The 20,046-nt window shown below is 39.6% G+C and overlaps 1 protein-coding gene across 1 annotated transcript in view; it reads left to right on the top strand.

Moving 5' to 3' along the window:
• Positions 1-20,046, top strand: part of LOC122792731 (cingulin-like) — a 1,533,502-nt gene that overhangs the window by 1,208,775 nt on the left and 304,681 nt on the right. Inside the window, exon 17 of the mRNA XM_044060313.1 lies at positions 4,908-5,000. Within this exon, the coding sequence (XP_043916248.1) occupies positions 4,908-5,000 (93 nt within the window). The remainder of the gene's footprint in view (positions 1-4,907; positions 5,001-20,046) is intronic.

Raw genomic sequence — 20,046 nt, 5'->3', positions numbered from 1 at the left:
ATCTAATTTCTCTATAGAATCATTCCAAAGTGTCATGATGTTGTCCAAATAACATTTATAAAGAACCCAACAGTCTTTGTAGGGACTTTGACGAATAAAGTTCTTTTCCCAAGTATTCAATACCATGTTGGCAAAGATGGGGGCACATCTTGCACCAATCGCAACTCCACTCTTTTGCCTAAAAAATTCCCCTTGAAAAAAATAATTAGGCTAGGGGAAAGGACATTTTTAGTAGATCACACAGTACTTGTGACTCATTTGGAGTTGTTTATATTGCCTCCTGTAAGATCTGCTCCAGCTTTTATGTAGGGAAAATGGAAAGGAGGATTAGGAGAAGAATATATGAACATTTCAACGATATAAAAAACAAAAAAAAAATACCAATGCTCTTTACAAACACACTTTATCCTGCCCTCTGGCAAAATATTCATTTTTTATTATTGCAGAGGTACAACAGGATGAAAGAGGTGGGCCATGGGAAACTCAGAGTATCGTGAACTTTATTGGCAACTGGTCTTAGAAGCCAATAGGGCCCCAGGATTAAATGATTCTGTCTCCCTTACATCAGTGTTAAAAATGAGAGCAGCTAGACTTGGATTACATTTAGTTTTTAGTTTTTATATGAATATTGATATTAATCAATTTAATGAGTATTTAAAGTTGTATTTATTCTAATAAGATATATATTGAACAACATATATTTAATATATTAACATATACATGTTTTTAAATATTTTATATTCTTGTTAATACAAATATTCATTAATTTTATCTATTTATATTTAACATCTAATAGGCTCATTCACATAATTGGAGCTTGTATCATGACATTCCTTTTTAGTTTTTATATTCAGGACAGCCTAATTTGGAGCAGTGATTTTGTTATTTATTGTGATGTGTTAATGTGATGTTTTATGAAGACCTCTAGAGGGTGCTGTTATCTTTATTATACGAAAAGGCTGCTGTGATTATTCTGTTCACATATATTCATATCAGTTCCTTATTTCTAAGAGATTATATGAAATTATTTAACTATTCAGTTTAGTTGATTTAGAATCATAGATATTTTTTTATTATGTATTATGAAATATTCATTCACTGTTTTCCTTTTGGGATACGAAAGTTTTATGTTTTAATAAGCTGTATGTAATTAATATTTATGAGCAACTTTCCCGATTGGATGGTTTGAATTAATTGTTTTATTGCAGTTGATATAAATTATGTGCTAGTAATGTGGTTAGTTGTCTGATGAAGTCTGAATTTGTGATGAAAAACGTGTTTGTGTTACTCGTGACGTTTTATAATAAACTGTTATCTGAATTTATTCCTGAGCTGTCCGGTGCATCGCTTTTCTCCACACAGTGCTTTTGTGGTTATTAACTATAGGAATCAGTCAGAGAAGGTTAGAAAGGACTGTAAAGAAAGACTGTAAGAATTCACAAAGAAACTATGGAGGGTCTATATCACTTAATCAAACACCCAAACGATCGAACCACTTTTCATCGAACCCTTTACATCAAAACAGCAAACCATTGAACAGACTTTCAATCAAAGTTTTTCCAGGACAAAACAGCTGGCCACCATCAGGAATTTGCCCTTTTCCGTACTGTAGTGTGATCTCGGAGTTGGTATATTTATTTAGGGGTGTGTGGGGAGAGTAGCCCCACCACCACCACCACCACCTGGGTGAATTTTAATTTTTGTGATTTTTTTTTACAGTTGCTAGATTGGCCGAGCATTATTTTGTCCTGGGAAATATTTTAATTAAAAGTTTGTTCGATGGTTTGAAGTTTTGATGCAGAGAGTTCAATCATTTGGGTTTTCGATTAAGTGATATATACCCAATGGGGGGATATATGTATCTCTCCCAAATATGCAACAAAGTCTAGAAGATTTAGGATCTTTGCTTGGAAGTGTTTACATTGGTATTTTTATACCCCAAGTAGACTCCAAATAATTTTTCCTCAGGTAGACCGCAAATGTTGAAGGTGTGATGGGGAAGAAAAGGGTAACTGGAAACATATTTTCTGGAAGTATAATGCGTTGGCAGACTTTAAAAATAATCTGCAGACTGCTCTGTCCGAGATACTGGGTGAGCAAATTGGTGTAACTATGGAAATAATTTTTTTGAGATACGATACAGAATTGGAATTGTCTAGACATAATAAGGCCTTGTTGAGTCTAATTATGGTGGCTGCCAAAAAAGCAATTACCAGAAAATGGAAATCAAAGTCTCGACCAACTTTACTAGAAGTAGTGAATATAGTAACAGAGGGAAAAATGGAATTGGGATCTTTAGAAAATGGTAGGAGCAAATTACATAAGAAAAAATGGCAATTGTGGGAACAATACTCGCAGAGGAAGAGCAGGGTTTAAAAGAAGGCAGGATCTGAATGAGTTATGTAAAGTTTCACTGACAATAACTGGATAGGTTATAAGTGATGTATAATGTTTGCTTCTACAGTTATGTCAGTGGTTTGTGCTGTATAATGTTTGCAACTAAAATTATTTTAAGGTTTGTTTTCATTTCTATAAATGTATGATTGTCATACATCATAATTTAATAAATATGTTTCTTTAAAAAAATACATTTGAAATCATATAGAACCCTGTGACTTCTTGTGGGGGAGGGGTGCTAGCAGACTCCTGGTTTAATCCAGTTATTTAGGTACAATCTCAGCCAATCTTATTGTTCAGATTTAGACAAGGTGGTGAAAAAAGAAAGAATTTGTCCAAGTGGTATGGGGTCTTTATTGTATGTCTTTAAGTATCAAAGTCTGTTTGTTGTACTTATCTTACAGAAGTGCCAGTCCACGAGGAATCGGAAATAAAAACTAGTCCTTTGCCACAGATAGTTTGAGAAGCATTGTCTTAGAGCAGGGAAGCTCAAAAAATATTAGATGCAACAAGGAGTTATTCTTGTTAAATAGAAGTCTACAGAAAGGTTGCCATAGCCACAAATGAGTGAAGTGTGAATGATGAGGACTGAATTGATGCTTATTCAGATACCTTTCTGTTAGTTTAGAGCAGCTGATCAGTGGAATTAAAGCACCATTACCAAGATTTTGCAGTAAATTTAGAGATTCTCATAAGGTATACATGGCATAATTGTTTTGTTAGCAGGCAAGATGTTTAAGAAAACACAAGCTAAAAACTTTGAGATCACACAAACAAGAATTAAAAACTTAAATTCAACAGTGTCTACCGGGTTTTACACAAGCAGGGGGAAAATAAATCTGTAAAGGCACTTCAGGATGTACAAATAAACGTTTAAAATGGCATCACAGGATAACTGACTGTGACTTTTGATTTGGGTACTGTTAACATTACTGGATCTTTTTATTTTCATTGTGCTGCATTTAAATTTGGCTGCCTGAAAACTTTTCATTTTTTGATAGCTGAGATTTTCTAGCAGGAGCTGGCTTGAGTGTAATTTATTCACAGTCATGAAAGGAGGAACTCTTTGAGCCTAATGTTTTTCTGTAGGTAATGTGCAATAAAAGTAAAAGTTGCAGTTAAGCAATATTTAATTTCTTAAGCAGAGTCTCTCTTTAGATTATTGTAAAGACTTTCATTTCCATCTGTGGCCAGAGAACACGTTGTCAGAAGTGTGGGCACAGGTTATTGGTGTCCTCTTGTGTTTGACTGAGGCGGGGGAGAAGTATTTCTTCACCCAGACATGTGTAAGATAGTTTGGGGCATAGTAAGAGGGCATGTATTAAGCTGAGAAAAGGGAAAGTGGGGAGTTAATATGTTAAATGCACTTCAAGGGACAACTGTTTTCTCTTCCTTACAAGTTAATATGTTATAACAGAGCTGGCAAGCAATACACCTTCATTTTGCTGTGCTAAAATGTGTGCCACATTTTATCTGTCTGTTTTCATTACACTAGGGCACAAATAACTGTTTTATTGTAGTCACATCCCGGGCTGAAAATGAGCAACAGTAAAGTTACAAGACAAGATAGTTATCAGATAGAATATAAAACGCTGGTTCATTCTCTGCACATTAACTACTGTTTTAATACTAGATGTTCAAGCAGCAAGGTATAATGGCACATATCTTAGTTTCCAATGGCATCACTCATGAGCTGAATTAAACCATGTTATTTATGTAAGGAGTAACACAGGAAAGAGTCAGGATATTGTCCCAGTCTGGGGTACATTGTGAGGCATGAAGTGAAGCCATGCATCTTACTCAGTTGAAGTATAATGACTTCCTTTAATAAAGTAGTTCCTGCAGTGTTTATTATTTTTATAAACTGAACCCAGAGCATAAAAATAAAAGTATGTCAGCATTTTCTTCACAGCTTTAGAGGCTGCAAGAAAATCTGCAGCTATGGACTGTTTGTGATTCTTGTTTGTAAGATAATTTAGTAAATGGATGCTACTTGATAACCTTTATTACACGGTAGTAGCCCGTGTAACTGAATTAATGACAGAATGCATGAGATTTTGGAGAATTTTCAAGTCCTGTGCCATATATTTAATCTTAAATAATGCAACTCAGAAGAAAGGGAATTCCTTCTCTTTGTATAGCTGAGGTTAATTTTCTGCTGTCATTTAACTTAATGGTTTTAAATTTATTAATTTCTCCTACCTGTGATCTGTATAATTGTAGTAGTAGCAGTATACTGCAGAAATAAAAGAAAGTTGTAGCTTTTCACAAGGATGCAGGCGATCTTTCATGCTCCATCTATTATGACTCATGAGATTGTGCCCAAGATGCACATGTTATGCCATGCATTGCATATGCCACATGTATTGCTGAGTAAATACATTTGCTGTGATAATAAAGTATTTCATGGATTTTGTTTTTACTTTTAAGTGAAATAATGAATGTGGAAAATGTTTAGGTGGCTGATGCTAACGATCTCCATTATTTTAAATTTCTTTTTTTTTGTTTAGGAAAACGAAAAGCAAAAGCACTCCTCTAGCATTCTCCAGTTTCAGTTAAATGAAGTGAAAGAGACACTCAAGCAGAGAGATGAGTTGCTGACTGTAAGTTGATTTCTCCACCAAATTTTTTTAATTGTTTTATGTTTTTGTATTTTAGAACTAAAGTATGTTTGCCCAGACCTTCAGATTTTGTAAAAACATTTAGGGATATAGCTGATGAGTAACAACATTGCCCCAGCCACTCTTCTTGCTCTTATTGTCCGGGTTGCTAGTAGTAATTATCTCTTGGGGCATCAAAAAAAGGCAGTTTGATGACCATTATAGTATCAGGAAGTAAGGATGTATAGATTTTTACAGTATTTATATGTAGAGCCAAAAAGAATAGTTGTATAAAATCTTACTATAACCATAGATGTCCTTCTGTTCCATGTTGCAGTTTTCTGTACTCTTGCGTTCCTCCTCTTGCTACCCGAAAGTCCACCCAATCTTCAAAAGTTTGTAGTCACTGCAAGGTACGTGAGGACGTCCATCGTGGCTAGACGAACGTGGATGTCTGCACGCACCATCCCCCAGAACTGAGCGCCCCAGTCCCAGGACCACCTGAGCCTGTCCTGTGGCATCCAAGAAGGAAAATGTAGGATAACAGGAGGGGCCAGAGGGTGGGAAGGAATACTGCAACATGGAAGAGAAGGACATCTATGGTTATGGTAAGATTTCACACAACTGTTTGTGTGTCCTTCTGGAATTCCGCAGTCGTGCAGCGGTAGCGTTATTGCCTCACAGCAAGAGGTTCTCACATTCGATTCTCGGCTGGAGTGCGGGAAGTGCCTTCTGTGTGGAGTCTGCATGTCCTCCCCGCGGTTGGGTGAGCGATTGAAAGACCTACGTAAATCGGCATCCTTCGTTGAAGGTTAAACGTCGAGCTGGCACCTCGGCGTTCGTGAAAATCTACTGCCAATCATTAGCTAACCGGAGTTCTGCTGTAGCGACCCCTAACCGGGATAAGCCGAAAGACAACAACAACATTGTGTGTCCTCCTATTCTCATGTTGCAGTATTCTGTACTATTGGGTAAGTGCCAAAGCTCACTGTGAGGAAGAGGATGGTGGCCTTGAACAATTCTCTATAAATCCATGGAGGATAGCCCTGGCGAATCCCGCCCTGGACCTAGAGATCTGGTGTAACTTGTAATGTTTAGTGAATATGTGGACAGATGTCCAAGTAGCTGCTTCTAGGATAGAGGAGGTGTCCAAGCCTTTGAAGAAGGCTCCTGAAAAGGCCATGCCCCCTAATGTTGAGCATAGCAGAAGGTGATAGGCTTGGATATCCAGGCTGAGATAGTTTGTTTTCTTACTGCTTTTCCAAGTGCCCTGGGGTGGAAGGAGACAATGGGTCAGACTTCCTGATGGACTTATTTTTGTGCAGGTAGAACCTAAGTTGTCTGTGCACATCAAGGAAGTGCAAGACACTCTCACTGTCCCCCATAGGGTGGGCAAAGAAGGTGGTGAGGTGGATGGCTTGGTTCAAGGTGAGCTCATTGACCACCTTAGGCATGAAGGATGGGTTGGTTCTAAGAGTTGCCCTGTCCTTTTGGAAGATGAGAAAGGAGGGAACGACCATGAGGGCTTGTAACCCAGGCACTCGCATAGCCGAAGTTAAGGCCACCAGGAGTATTGTTTTCCACATACAGAATTTGAGGGAAGCCTTGGATGCTGGTTCAAAGGGTGCTACCATCAGCTTCTCCAAAACATAATTCAGGTCCCAAGGAGGAGGAATGGGTTTCCTGGGGGGCCTGAGATGTAATACTCCCTGTAAGAACAACTTTGCAGGCAGTCTGGAAGCCAAAGTTGGTTTCAGAGGCAGACAAGCTGAAATGGCAGACAGATGAGCCTTAATGGAGGAATATGCTAATCCTGTCTGTAGGAGTTCACACAGGGAGAACAGTACTAATGGGACCTCTCTTTGGAATGAGTCCAACTGTCTCTGGAGACACCATATGTAGAATCTTTTCCATTTGGATGCAGAAGATCTCCTTGTATTAGGTTTCCTGGCCTACTGTAGGACTGTAAGCATATCCTCATTGTACAGGTATCTGTAAGGGATCAGAATTCTATCACCCACAGGGTGAGATGTAGAGATTGCCATTGTGGGTGGATGAGAGAGCCCTTGTCCTGTTTGAAGAGGTCCACTCTGTGAGGTAACTTGTGATGATTGCCCTTGACTAAATGCAGAAGCAGGGGGAGCCAGTGCTGTCTTGGCCAAAGGGAGTCACCAGCAAGATTTTCAGCCTGTCCTGCTGAATCTTTAGCAAGACTTTCTGAATAAGAGGAAGGGGGGGTTCTCCCTCGGTGTCGGAGACTGACATCTGCATGGCCTCCGAGGACGTGCCTTCCACACAAGGTTCTGCGGCTTCCACATTGGTAGCCACTGTATCTGTAAAGGCAGCTACAGATCATTCCTCTAGGCTGACTTCGGCCACAGGATGAACATCCAGAAGGTGGAGGTGCAGCAACATTTGCAGGCCTTAGGGTCTTGGCCTTTTTCTTGGGCGGCGGCAGATCAGACGTCCCCTCCATGCCTAATGCTAACCATTTGAGGAGCTGATTCTCAAAATATATATTCAAAGCATAGAGACTGCTACACAGAGTTTTGTGGACAAAGGCCTGGCAAATTGTGCAGGCCTTATGGTTGTGCGATGGCCCTAAGCAAAAGAGAGAGAGAGCAGGTGGGTGTCCTTGTGGGAATCTGACAACCGCACTTGCACTTACCCTTTCTGGATGACATGAACAAGCGCTAGCATGTAATGACACAAAAAAAGGTTCCCCAACAAGGTACTTATCTTAAGATCGTTGATCTGACGGCGGGGATGGCAGGAACAGCTGATGTTCGACTGGCGGCAGAAAAGTTCTGAGGGGTAATGCATGCAGACGTCACTTTTATGGCCCACGTTCATCTAGCCACGTCGGACGTCCTCATACACCTTGCAGTGACTACAGACTTTAGAAGACTGGCCAGACGTTCGGGTAGCAAACCCAAGAGTACAGAATACTGCAACATGAGAACAAGAAGGGCATCAAGTTGATCCAATGCAAAAGTAGCTAATTCTTGCACACAGTTAAGTGTTAATCAACTGCAGTATTCTTAACATTCTGTAGCACTCTGTGTCATTAGCTTTATTCTGCATTGTTCACTCATTTATAAATGCAGGTGACACACTGTGGGTGTGATGAAACATCACAGAGCTACGTAAGATTGCTACGTGTTCTGCTTTCTGTTGTGTTATTTTTTTATTTGAACCCTACCATCAGCCCTTAGGCAAGTCCCAGTGACCCTTTTACTTTCCAAAACTGTAACAGAAAGAAGATGGGATGTCCAGATAGTGGAGCTATCCTAACACCAGGGAGGCTTTTTTCACTTTGGCCTCTTGTTTAGTCCCCATTGCCATGCATAGTATGTATACATGTATTTGTCAATGTTCATCATACTAACATGCTTCTACATGCCACTCATCTGCTACAGATCTGCTGATGCTGTGACCCCCCCCCCCCAATCACTTTGTGTGGGCTAGAGTCACTGGTCTCCACCAAAAGCTACTTGCAAGTAAGAAACAAGCTCACACAGAGTACCATCAAGAGCAGGGGGATTGCAAAAGCCATTTGAGCCTCTCACACATCCCCTTGCTGGGTCAAACTCTGTGGCGCCTGACTTGCTAATTAAATTTGGGTCTCCAGCATCGCAGGCAGGAACTGTTCCTCTGTGTCAGCAGGTCAGCTACCTTGTTGCTGTTCATTGTAAGTAAAAGAAACCAAAGGAAGCTTTTGATATTGTCTTTTGCTTTCCTGTCCATGAAACTCTATACCAAATATTTATACTCTGCATGAAGAACTCTTCCTTCTTTGAGGTGACTTGGCATCACTGCTTGTGTATCTCTTGGTGCTGTTTGCTGCTGACAGTCCTGAACAGTTTTGGGGCAAGTGTATTGTATTTATGATTGACACAAGCTTTAAATGTGTCAATATTCCAAGGTTGTTCTTTACAGACTTACAACTTGGGCATTTGTATTTAGTTAGATGTAAAGGTTCACTTAAACACAAAGTTTTATTAAGCACACTGTTTATGTGCAGTGCTCTAGACCAAATTAAAAATATTATTTTTCATAGAACAACTTTTTGCTTAGTCACATGATGCATTCTAATCCTGACATTTGCCAGTTTGTGTAATGTAATCTGTTAAATTAGTCTGATGCCAATTGGGTTAAGGCATCCAAACCACAAATTATCTAGCTGTTTTCCTTTGAGTTATAATTGCATGTTTTAATCCACACAGTCAGAACACTTGAATTAGTGACTCCCAGTCATCACTTTTGAACTAACTTAAAAGGGAGAGGTAGATTTCCGTATTTCAGTAAATTCAGTTTCCTTCCGGAGTACTAAACTCCTTGTGCAGGCAGCATTTGGGAGTTGCAGGGTGGAGTTTTTTCTGGTTTGTACTGATTTAGAAACACTAAAGTAAAAAGCAAGTGTATAGGACCTGCTTGCTCTTCAGAAATTACTGGTAGCATAGGATAGTGCTGCACAAGGAAACATCAAAAGCCATACCAAACGTAAAGTAAAACTCTTTCCTGTATTATCACTTAACTGTTGTTTAGTGCTCAGAGGTTACTCCTTTTTTATTTTTCATTTGTACTTGTTGCCTGGTCACAAATCACAGAGATTGCACCATTCTGTCTCTGTTCAAATGCCATTTTGTTATTTCAGAAGTTCTCTGTATGCATGTCACAAGCTAGACAAAAGAGCAAGATAATGGGCTAGTGTACATGTTGGTTTACAAAGTCCAGTGAACATGTGGGAGAAACAGACAAATGTTAGGTTTTGTAAAACCAAATTGGAAACAGTTGCACACCTCGTTGCTGGCTGTGACATAGTAATGGCAGAAGGACTGTATACTGAAAGGCATAATAATGTGATGAGATTGTTGCACTGGGGATTGTGCAAACATTATGATATTGAAGTGGCTGAAAGACACTGGAAAATGAGCCACAAAGCATCAAAGAAAATGAGGTCTACTTCACATGGGATCATAAATTACCAACAGTTCAAAAGATAGATGCTAGAAAACCAGTTATAGTGGCCAAAGAAAAGAAGACAAAAGTAGCATTGATCATTGAAATTGCCACATCCAGTGACTACAGTGTCTTGTGTACAGAGAGAGAGAAAGTCATAAAATATCAGGATTTGCAGGCAAGAAACGCAAGCAATCTGGAAGAAAGATGCCTCAGACAGTTCCAATAGTAGTAGGAGCAAAGGGTCTTATAAAAAGAGTCTACAGTTGTATTTAGATATGCTGCCAATACATGTAACTCCATACAAATTGCAGGAGGAGCCATTACTGGGCACATTGCAGGTGCTGCGAAGAGCACTTTTGGCTGACATCAAAGATTGAAACAATACTAATTTCATGAACTTTAATTGTACTTAGACTTAGGAATGGGGCCCATTCCCATCATGGTATTAGAAACACAAAAGATTTGGAGAAATTAAAAAAAGAGTGCACTTTTAGCTAACATTAAATATTGAAACAATAGTTCATTAAGGTTAATTGTACCCTGACTTGGGAATGGAGCCCATTCCTGCCATTATTATAAACCAAAAGGACTTGGAAAAATTAAAAAGAGGTTCTTTAATATGGATCACTGTTGTAGTCATAACATTTGGGGACCCAGCTGCAAATTCAGTGTCTGTCCTGGCTTCCAGAACTTTGCAGCCTTTTCCCCAGTAGGAATGGCAGTTCCACCCCAGGGACATTAACACATTCCCAGTGTAAAAGGTAGCCAACTTGTACCATCTAGAGTTCTTTCTTGATTCATTACAGTATTTCTCACCTAGACAGTTGCTAGGCATCTTGTAGTGCAGTGGTTCAGTGACAGTTTAGAGATCAGTAAATAAGTACACTGTCAGAGAAAGTATTTTTCTTTGTTATTGCTAAAATTGTTAATTTGATCATATTTGTGTTATTGGGTCATGGTTATGAGTATCTGCAGTCTTTAGTATGATATTTTGCTCCTGATAAAGGGAGTAAGAGCACTTGTATGCATCAGATGGTCCCACAGTGACTTCATTGTTAGTGTGTGTGTTTTTTTTTTTTGTATAGAACCTTCTCATAAACATGTCCTACTGTGGCTTTTGTGCTGGATTTAATAAAAAAGATTCTTAAAAGAAGTCAGACTGTTCTCCAGGCCCACTGGACAGAAAGCTGGACTTCTCTTCCTGCTCTACAGCCATCCCCAGACAATCCACGGTAGTAGTCTTTTTGGGAATTCCTCCAAAGAAGCATAGAAAACACATGGAGAAGCAGGCCCACTAGGAGAACAGACACCTGCTATGTTGTAGACCTTGCCATTATCTGCAAATCGGATACAAGGTGGATTAATCAAACAAATTTCCTCCAAGGCTGTTTCCCAGTGGTAGAAGAAATGGGCCCAGAATTTTTTTCTGAAGCCAAAATATCAAGCCACATCAGCCATCTGTTTTGCATTATCCGTCCTCAAAAGAGGAAGGAGGACCACTCTACTGATAGAGATTTTGACGTTTTGGCTTCTGAAAAGAGGAAGGAGGACCACTCTACTGATAGAGGTTTTGACGTTTTGGCTTCTGAAGGGGAAGGAGCGCCAACTATACTTCTGGGATGTCCTCCTCTTTACATTATGACACAGACAATAAGGGCATCCTGTTTTCTGATTTTCCACAGTGAACATCTCTTTTGTAGAGATTCTGGTCTTAATGATCGTTCACGTCAATTAGGAAGAGAGCGATCTCAGATGCCCAAAAGAGATTGATCACCTGTACACTCCAAGGCATTTATGGATTTTATCATGTTATCCTTGGACCCAAACTGCCAAACCTCTCTGCTTCTAGCAAGACTGACTCTTTTTTATATGGCCCAGATTCTCCTTAAGTATTTATATAAGAAACCATCGGCAATGTTGCTGTGGTATCCATGAATGTTGTTAGGGGGTCAAAGTTGGTTCTTTCTCAGAATACATCCTTTGCACTTCCTAGGAGGAGCAGTCTTAGACCATTTTGGGAAGAAGGATTTATACTTCAGTAACTCTGGCTTTCAGAGCTGTAAACTCTCAGACCCATATGGTCAAGTACCAAACTGAAGTCATTCATCAAGTGATGGACATGTTTGGGGAGATCGCCAAGCAGGTGCAGAAGACTACACTAGCCAGACTTACCCAGACAGCTATGAAGGTGGGTAGATGTGCAATTAAATGAGGTTATGGTCTTCTAGATACAGCATACATAACTGCTGCTGTGAGTCCTGGCTGAGTATGCACCTGTCAGGGGATGTGTAAAGTAGGAACTATTCCTTCAAGTGCTGTCCATTTTTATTTATGTTTTTATTTTATTTTTCTGTATACATTTCTTAACCAGGTAAATGCACTGGATGCAAGTAAACCTTTTCAGGTACAACTTTGGAACACTGTCTGGTTAAATGACTTGCTAAAAGTCGCACAGTAGCCAAACTGAGGTGGAAGAGTCAAACCCTGTACACTTAATTACGGGCAGCAGTTCATTAATAGTGCAGAGCTTTAATCCTCTGTGCTGGCTGCCATGAGTTCTGTTCACTCCAGATTAAAGAAAAACAATTGAACAGAGGTATATGTATTTTTTATTTTACATTTATTTACCGGGATAGTCCAGGGTACATGTCCATTTTCAGCGGCGGCCCAGGGAGAAAAGCTCCACATAGTCAAACTTACAGAGATTACACAGAAGTTGGGAAATAGTATAATAAATAGGTGATTATATACAATGGCTTATGCAGAAGTTTAAGAAACATTTATAAAAAACAAAGTGATTATTTACAAGGCTTAGTAGTGTCCCCAAGTAAGGACTCACAATTCTCATGGACAGACTTAATTAAAAGTAAGAGACATCAGATTAGAAGTAGAGCTTGGTGAGTTAGTTACATGTTATGATAATTTCGGATTATGCTATCAGTTTATAACTTAATCAGGGTTGGTACATGGGCATAGCCAATTCGCTTTGAGATATTGTTTGAGGGTTTTTTTAAGAGACGTTTGGAGGATTGTAGGGTTATATAGTTTGGCACTGAATTCCAGGTTTTGCTGAGGAAGTTAGCAAACAGGGATTCACCAGCAGATTTATTAGATTTGTGGATTTGGACCAGTAATTTATCGGCTGACTGTAGGGATCTCAGGTTGCTATATGGCTGCTTAATATTTTTAAGTGAGGGGATATCCTCAGGGTAGTACCGAATTTTGGGAGCTATTAAGAGTTGATTGAAATGAATTAAGTTGGGCAGTTCTAGCCACTCTAGTTGGGTGGCCACGGTGGTGCAGCGGTTAGAGTTGCAGCCTCACAGCAAAAGGTTCTCCGGTTCGATTCTCTGCTAGGGTGCCTTCTGTGCGGAGTTTGCATGTCCTCCCTGTGGTCGCGTGGGTTTCCTCCGGGTGCTCCGGTTTCCTCCCACATCACAAAGACATGCAGTAGGTGGATTGGACACTCCAAATTGGCCCTAGGTGTTAGTGTGTGCATGTGTGTGCCTTCTGTGGAAGGTTGGGCGCTGGGCTGGCAACTCAACACTGTAAAACTCCACTGCCAATCATGAGCGGACAGATGATCCACTGTGGCGACCCCTAACTGGGAAAAGCCGAAAGAAGAAGAAGAAAAAGAAGTTCTAGCCACTCTAGTTGTTTAAGGTTCTGGCAGTAGTGGGTTCTATAGGTGGAGCCAGTGGCAAATCTGGCAATATGATTGTAGCTATGGAATAGCTTACTTAGTTCAGATTTGTTGAGGTTTGAAAGTAAAGGCGAGGCATATAAAAGAGTAGAGAGTAGGTGTGATCGGGCGATTGTAGTCTTGGCCAATGGGGTTAAAAATGTCTTGTTTCTAGATAGTGATCCGAGCTTCTTATTGATGGTCTGTATGGTTTTGTTGACCTATAGGTCAAATTTGAGATCATTATCTATGATAATCCCTAGCAATTTGGTATGATGAACTGGAGAAATAGTGGTACCATTGTTAGATGTGACAGAGAATGAAAGTGTGATAGATCTTCTAGTGGGGGAGAAGAGTAGTTTAGTTTTATTGGGGTTCAGTAGTAGGTGTTGGTTGGTGAGCCAGTTCTTGATAGTGTTGAATGTATTTTGGGTTAAGGTTTGCAGTTTAGGTGTGGAGGTGGCTGAGCAGATCAGAGTGGAATCATCTGCATATTGAATGCAGGTAGCTTTAGGGATAGCAGTGTGAAGGTTGTTGATAAAAATAGAGAATAGTAGTGCACCTAGTATGGACCCTTGAGGGACACCAAGTGTGAGCAGTAGCTGGCTGGTGAGTTTGCCCTGCCATAGTACTGCCTGTTGTCTACCAGTCTTGTAGGACTGAAACCATTGGATAGCGGGCTTGTTGAGGGAAATAAGATTTTAGTGAAAGAATGAGAAGTTCATGGTTGACAATGTCAGATGCCTTTGATAGGTCAAAAAAGAGGGCAGAGGTAAGCCTATTGTCATTCCTGTTTTGGTTTATGGCAGTTTTAAAGGAAAGGAGGGCTGAGATAGTGCTGTGGTTTGGTCTGAAACTATGTTGGGAGTTGGATAGTAAGTTGTTCTGTGTAAGGCATTGCATTAGTTGCTTGTGTACCCATTTCTCCATTATTTTGGCTAGTGGGGAAAGAATGCCAATGGGTCTATAGTTGGATATGTCTGTAGAGCTCCCACCTTTATGGAGTGGGATGACATGAGATGCTTTCCAGAGGGAGGGGTTGCATTTTCAGATAAGTTTCTGTTGATAAGGATAGATATGGGATATGCAATGGCATCTGCAGCTATTTGTAGGTTCTCTGCAGTGAGAAGGTCAGCAGTGAGGGTGGTAGGTTTTAGTTTTTTAGAAGTGTTTTGATAAAACTAGTGGATATTGGTTGGAAGCTAAATTCAAGGTGATTATTGTGTAGATTAGGGGTGGGGTTTAAGTTTGAGGGGGTTAGTTGATTTGCTAGGGATTGGATTGTTTCAGTGAAAAAGTTATTAAAGGCGCTAGCTATGGTCTCTGGGGGACTATGGATGTGGTTAGCCAGGGTTGGGATGGTGGAATGACCTGGGCAAAGTAATTGATTTAAGCCTGCCCAGAACTTTTGAGGGTTGTTATGGTGTTTTTTTAGGAAGTTTTGGTAGAAGCTTTTTTATCCAGTAAAATAGATTTTTTTGTATCATTCTTGAGTTGACGATATTTTAGATTGTCAAGTGGGGCTTTAGTTATTCTCCAGGTGGCCCAAACTTTGTTTTTGGTTTTGATTTTAGCTTTGGTATCTTTGGTGAGCCCTGCTGCTGTATTGGATCTAGATTTTATTGTACGGGCTGGAGAATGGGAATCAAGGGTACTTAGGAATTTAGTGTTGAAGTGATATAGCCTCCTCTAATGTAAGATTTTTTTAGTTTTGACCAGTCAACTGCTTTTAATTAATTTTGGAATATAGCAGCATCAAAGTTTTTCCTGTTTCTAACTGTTTTATATTTGGGCTGGTGAGGGTTTCCTGCCTTATGTTTTATGATATAGGTTAGACAATGGTCACTGAGGTCATCAGGGAGAGTACCAGCTGTGTACAGTTGAGGTTGGTTATTGACTAGGATCCAGTCTAGGATACTTTCCCTGTTGGTTGGTTTGTTTATCCTAGTGGGAGAGGTTATGGTCTGTTTAAACCCAGATAAGCTTATATGGGTGAGGGTGGGGTCAGATGAGCATTGGTGCCAGTCAGTGTTAAAGTTGCCAAGAACTATGGTTTCTTGTGGATAGGTAGTGGATAACCAGTAAAGGATATCCTCTAGGGTATTTAGGTTGTTGCCTGGCGGAATGTATGCACAGACAATGTTCAAGTGTTTATTTTGATTAATCTGTAGCTTGGTTATGAGGAGTTCTGAGTTATTAAATTGGGGAGGTTGAATAGTGTCTCTATTAACTGTTAAGAGTATTTTTTTTATAAAGGACTGCTATCCCACCTACTTTCCTAGTAGCACGGTCTAACCAGTGAATATTGTATCCTGGAGGCAGTATCTCATTGTCAGTAGTACTGGATTTTAGCCAGGTTTCTGTAAGACAGATACTGTCTGGGGATTGGGTTGCTAGGAGGGAGTGTAGGTTGGGAATCTTATTGTTAATACTTCTAATATTTAGATGATATGCTAGGAGGGAAGTTGTGAGAGTATACTTGGGTAGCTTGACTGTATGGGTTGTGGAGGTTATTGGATATGGGTGGGCCAGGGTTGGGTTGAATGCCCCCATGTGTGATAAGGTTATATTGTCAAATCTTTAGGAGTTTATTAAGTTTTATATATTCTTTGTCTTTAGGATTTTGTCTTGTGGCTGTACTGGAGTGGTATTTTATTGGGGGTGATATATTTGGTTTGCTTTGGATGGTTAGGCAAGCGGAGCAGTGCTAACACTAACTCTGCGAGTTCCCTTAGGCTTATGAATATATGTGGGTAAGTAAGTAGTGGTATTTGGCTGTATTTAATTTGTTTAGATTTTTGTAGTTTTACACCAATTTTTTGGCTACCTGTAATAGGATCCTAGGGGTAAGCAAGCAAATAGCCACTATGGAGGGAGTCAAAGTTAGTATGGGGACAGCCGAATAGTGCCTTTAGACCCAGGTCAGCAGTAAACAGTACGTAGGGTTTGTAATAAGTTTAGTACATTATAATGTATTAACCTTATCAAATTCCAGGTCGGACTTCATAGGGGATAGTTTTCCAGGGTAGCTTCCTTTCAGGCAGGAGATTCTTTCTACTGGGGTAGTTTGTGGGGGTCTACCCAGAAACAGAAATTATTGAGAATAAGACCTTATCAGCATGTATAAGTAGTCACTAAGCATGCAGGCATTTGACATTCACATATTCTCTATGTTATACGGTAATCAAACTCCATGCAGCTACGAAGTACACTATTTGCTCTTTCTAAATGTGTTGGTCTACATACAGGGAAATATGCAACTTCAAGGATTGCTTCACATTAAATAAAGACACTGCTGTAATATACTTCAGTTGCAAACACACTATAGTGCAGTTACTAAGTGTTAATTCTGTACACAAAGCCGTTTCCTTGCCTGACGCAGTAATCTTTCATTAAATAACAGTAGTCGTACATTAAATAACAGGACAACAGTTAACTACTTTGTTTCTCAATTACATCAGCCCTTTAGGTTAACAAGTAGTTATATTAGGCTGGGAGCAGACATTCTGTAGGCAGCTCTGCTATCAGTTATTGCTATGTGGAAACAATGCGTTTACTTTAAGCAAGTCGTGGTAATATATTCACTGTAACTATAGCAGTTTCAGGCACATGGAGTTCAAGTACAGTACCTTTAGATCATACAATCGGCTATCTATCATGCCATTAGTACTATGTATTTCAGTTAGCAGTATTTGTTGTAAATTTTAAGGTAACCAGCAAGGAAGGTCTGGGGCCATCAAGACTGGGACCCAGACAGGGAACAGCAGTGTCTGTGTCATGCATCATACTTCTCCCCTACCCCGTATCCTCAAAACCTACTCCAGCTTTCATAAACCCAAACTAATGAAAGTATGTTTTACTTTTTCTCCTTGATAAACCATATAAAACTGTTCTTTCAGTTGGACTGAAGAAAAATGTGTATAATTCCTTACACTATATTTCTCACCTTTATTAAGTTACACATTTTTATTGTACACAAAGTTTGTTCATACCTGTGTTTCTTTCTTACTATTACTCAGTTAATTATATACTTTAAAATTTCTTTGACTGATAGCAAAAGACACTGTCATGCCTGAAACGGGTCATCGGAGCAGTATGCCTACTCAGTCAACATATGCTAAATAAATAAACCACCTTCCTTCCTAACAGATGTCCCCCAGGATAGGGGAATGTCTGGCCATTTCATTGCAGAAAATTGGAAGTAAATTACCCAGGATAAGTGGGAGCTGTAAACTGTATGTCCGAGATAAAGGCTGCAGTTTTCCTGTGTCACAAAATTGTAAGGAAAGCCTTCAGTACCAATCCCAGATGCATCTGGTACATTCTTTATTGGAGATAACACTGCAGCAGGTGACAATACAGAGTCCTAATGAACAATGAAGGTATAAGGTTTTTCTAAGGGGCATTGAAGACTAGACATTGATCTGTTAAATGTAAGAAGGTTCCCGAAGCATCCAAAGTTCCGGATGCTTTATACTGCTTTCTGTCTTGCGTCTCTTGATTCCTCTTAGCTCTGCTGTAACCCTGAATCTGAATAGTACTTACCTATTTATTACCATACATGGGCACCAAAGGCACTTCTCAAAGTCAAAACTGAGAGATCCCACTGAAAATTGACCTCTTTGCCCTTTGGATTAGCTACTGCAGCCTGGATTTTCACAAATACCTGGCTCTAGTAATAGCCTGCTACAGAATAAGGAGTATGCACATATATCCATGTATAGACAACTAACTTGATTCACATCCAGTCACAGGATGAGTTACAAATACCATTGACTCACACTTTTAATTGTGTTCAGAAATTAGGCTTCTCTGTTTCTGTCCACCTACCCATATCTGGTGTGGTGCCTTCAAAGGCAATAGTCTTCTTGTAGACTATGCTTGACAATCAAAAGCAGATGGTTTTCCAGGACATCCAGTATGTGGGTTAGTAGCTATGCGACAAGAAGCTCTACAAACCTGTGAGGGTGTTAAAATACTTTAAAAGCTGGTAATTCTAACAGAAATTAAGATCTACATTTTGAATACGCATAATACACGCAGAAGCAGATTGAGGACCAGCGGGGGGAAGAGACAGGGAAGATCTTAACTCAGCAGCGCAAATCATACTTTGTCCTGCCATTTGGATGATGTAGTGGTGTTACCGAAAGAAAATACAAGCTTAAATTAGAAAGTGTTGGAGAAGAGGATGCTGCAAAAGGACATTAAAATGAAACTAAATGAGTTGAAAGACAGATCTTGTAGACACAATCTGAAATTTACTGTTGTATCAGAGAATAGCGATGTACAGAACTGTAAAGATTTCATGGTGGACTATGAGTAAATGAACAGGCCTTGGAGCAACTGAAATAAAAACAAAGCAGACAGAGTTGGTCAGCCTGGTGCATTAACAAAAGCGGCACCTAGACTAGTTGTCATTAAATTTCAAACTTTTTTAACACACTAACCTAGTGTTATCAAGATTATAGAAAAAGCATCAAGTTTGGAATGACTCTATTTTCAATATTTATCTTAATAATGATCACCTACATTAAGAAAGCAACTGAGAATTCTGTTCTTACCAGTCATGTCAGAAGGTGTAAACAAAAAGGTCCCTGTTTTAAAATGTTTTACACATTGATTTTAAAGGTATTCTTAGTAGGTGATGTGAGAACCTTCATGGGGGTGACAGATGACAAAGGGGTGGGGGCAATGATGAAACTAGAGACTGAGGTATGTGTGTCTGAACCCTTGATATTTAGGTACTTGAATTATGGAAAACACATTACTTGTGAGGTAAATTGACAAATTAGAGATGAAAAGGCAGTGGCTTTAAAGTTAAACAGAAAACATGCCGATTTTGTAAAGGGGTTGATTAATTCAGTGAATAACAGCTTAAGGCACTGTAAAAACCAGGATGATTGTCTTTCTTGTGTAAGGGGAAGGAATACAACTAGTTTCATTTAGGGTACAGAAGCAGAATGGTTAAAGTGAACAAACAAGTAAGCAAATAAGAAGGGAAGAGTATGAATGAGTTCAACAATATGGAGTTGAAACTCCAACTCAGGAAGCTGATGCTGATAAAGGTAACTTCTATTTAATTGAATCAAAAATAACCCCCGAGCTTGTGGTATCACACCAGCAAAAGACAATATAAGGTAATCCAAAAAACAGCAGTAGCTGGTGTCGAGCGGCCTTAAACCAAAACTGAAATAGTATCCACAAACCAGATAGTATAGTGAAGGAGAACCTTCCACTGAGTCACTTCTAAACTGACCAAAAAATCCAAACTTCCTAGTAGGAATCACCACGCTGATACAAGCGATGTAGACCAGTAAAACCTTCCTGGATAAACAATTCCAAACTTCAAAGTAGAAATCACCACGCTAACTCTAGCAATGTGGAGCAATATATTCTTTAATC

This window comes from Protopterus annectens, chromosome 2.part0, assembly GCF_019279795.1.
Source record: "Protopterus annectens isolate FY-2018-M chromosome 2.part0, PAN1.0, whole genome shotgun sequence".
NCBI classification, from domain to species: Eukaryota; Metazoa; Chordata; order Ceratodontiformes; family Protopteridae; genus Protopterus; species Protopterus annectens.
Note: the sequence above shows the minus strand (reverse complement) of the source record. Positions and strands in the feature narration are given on the sequence as shown.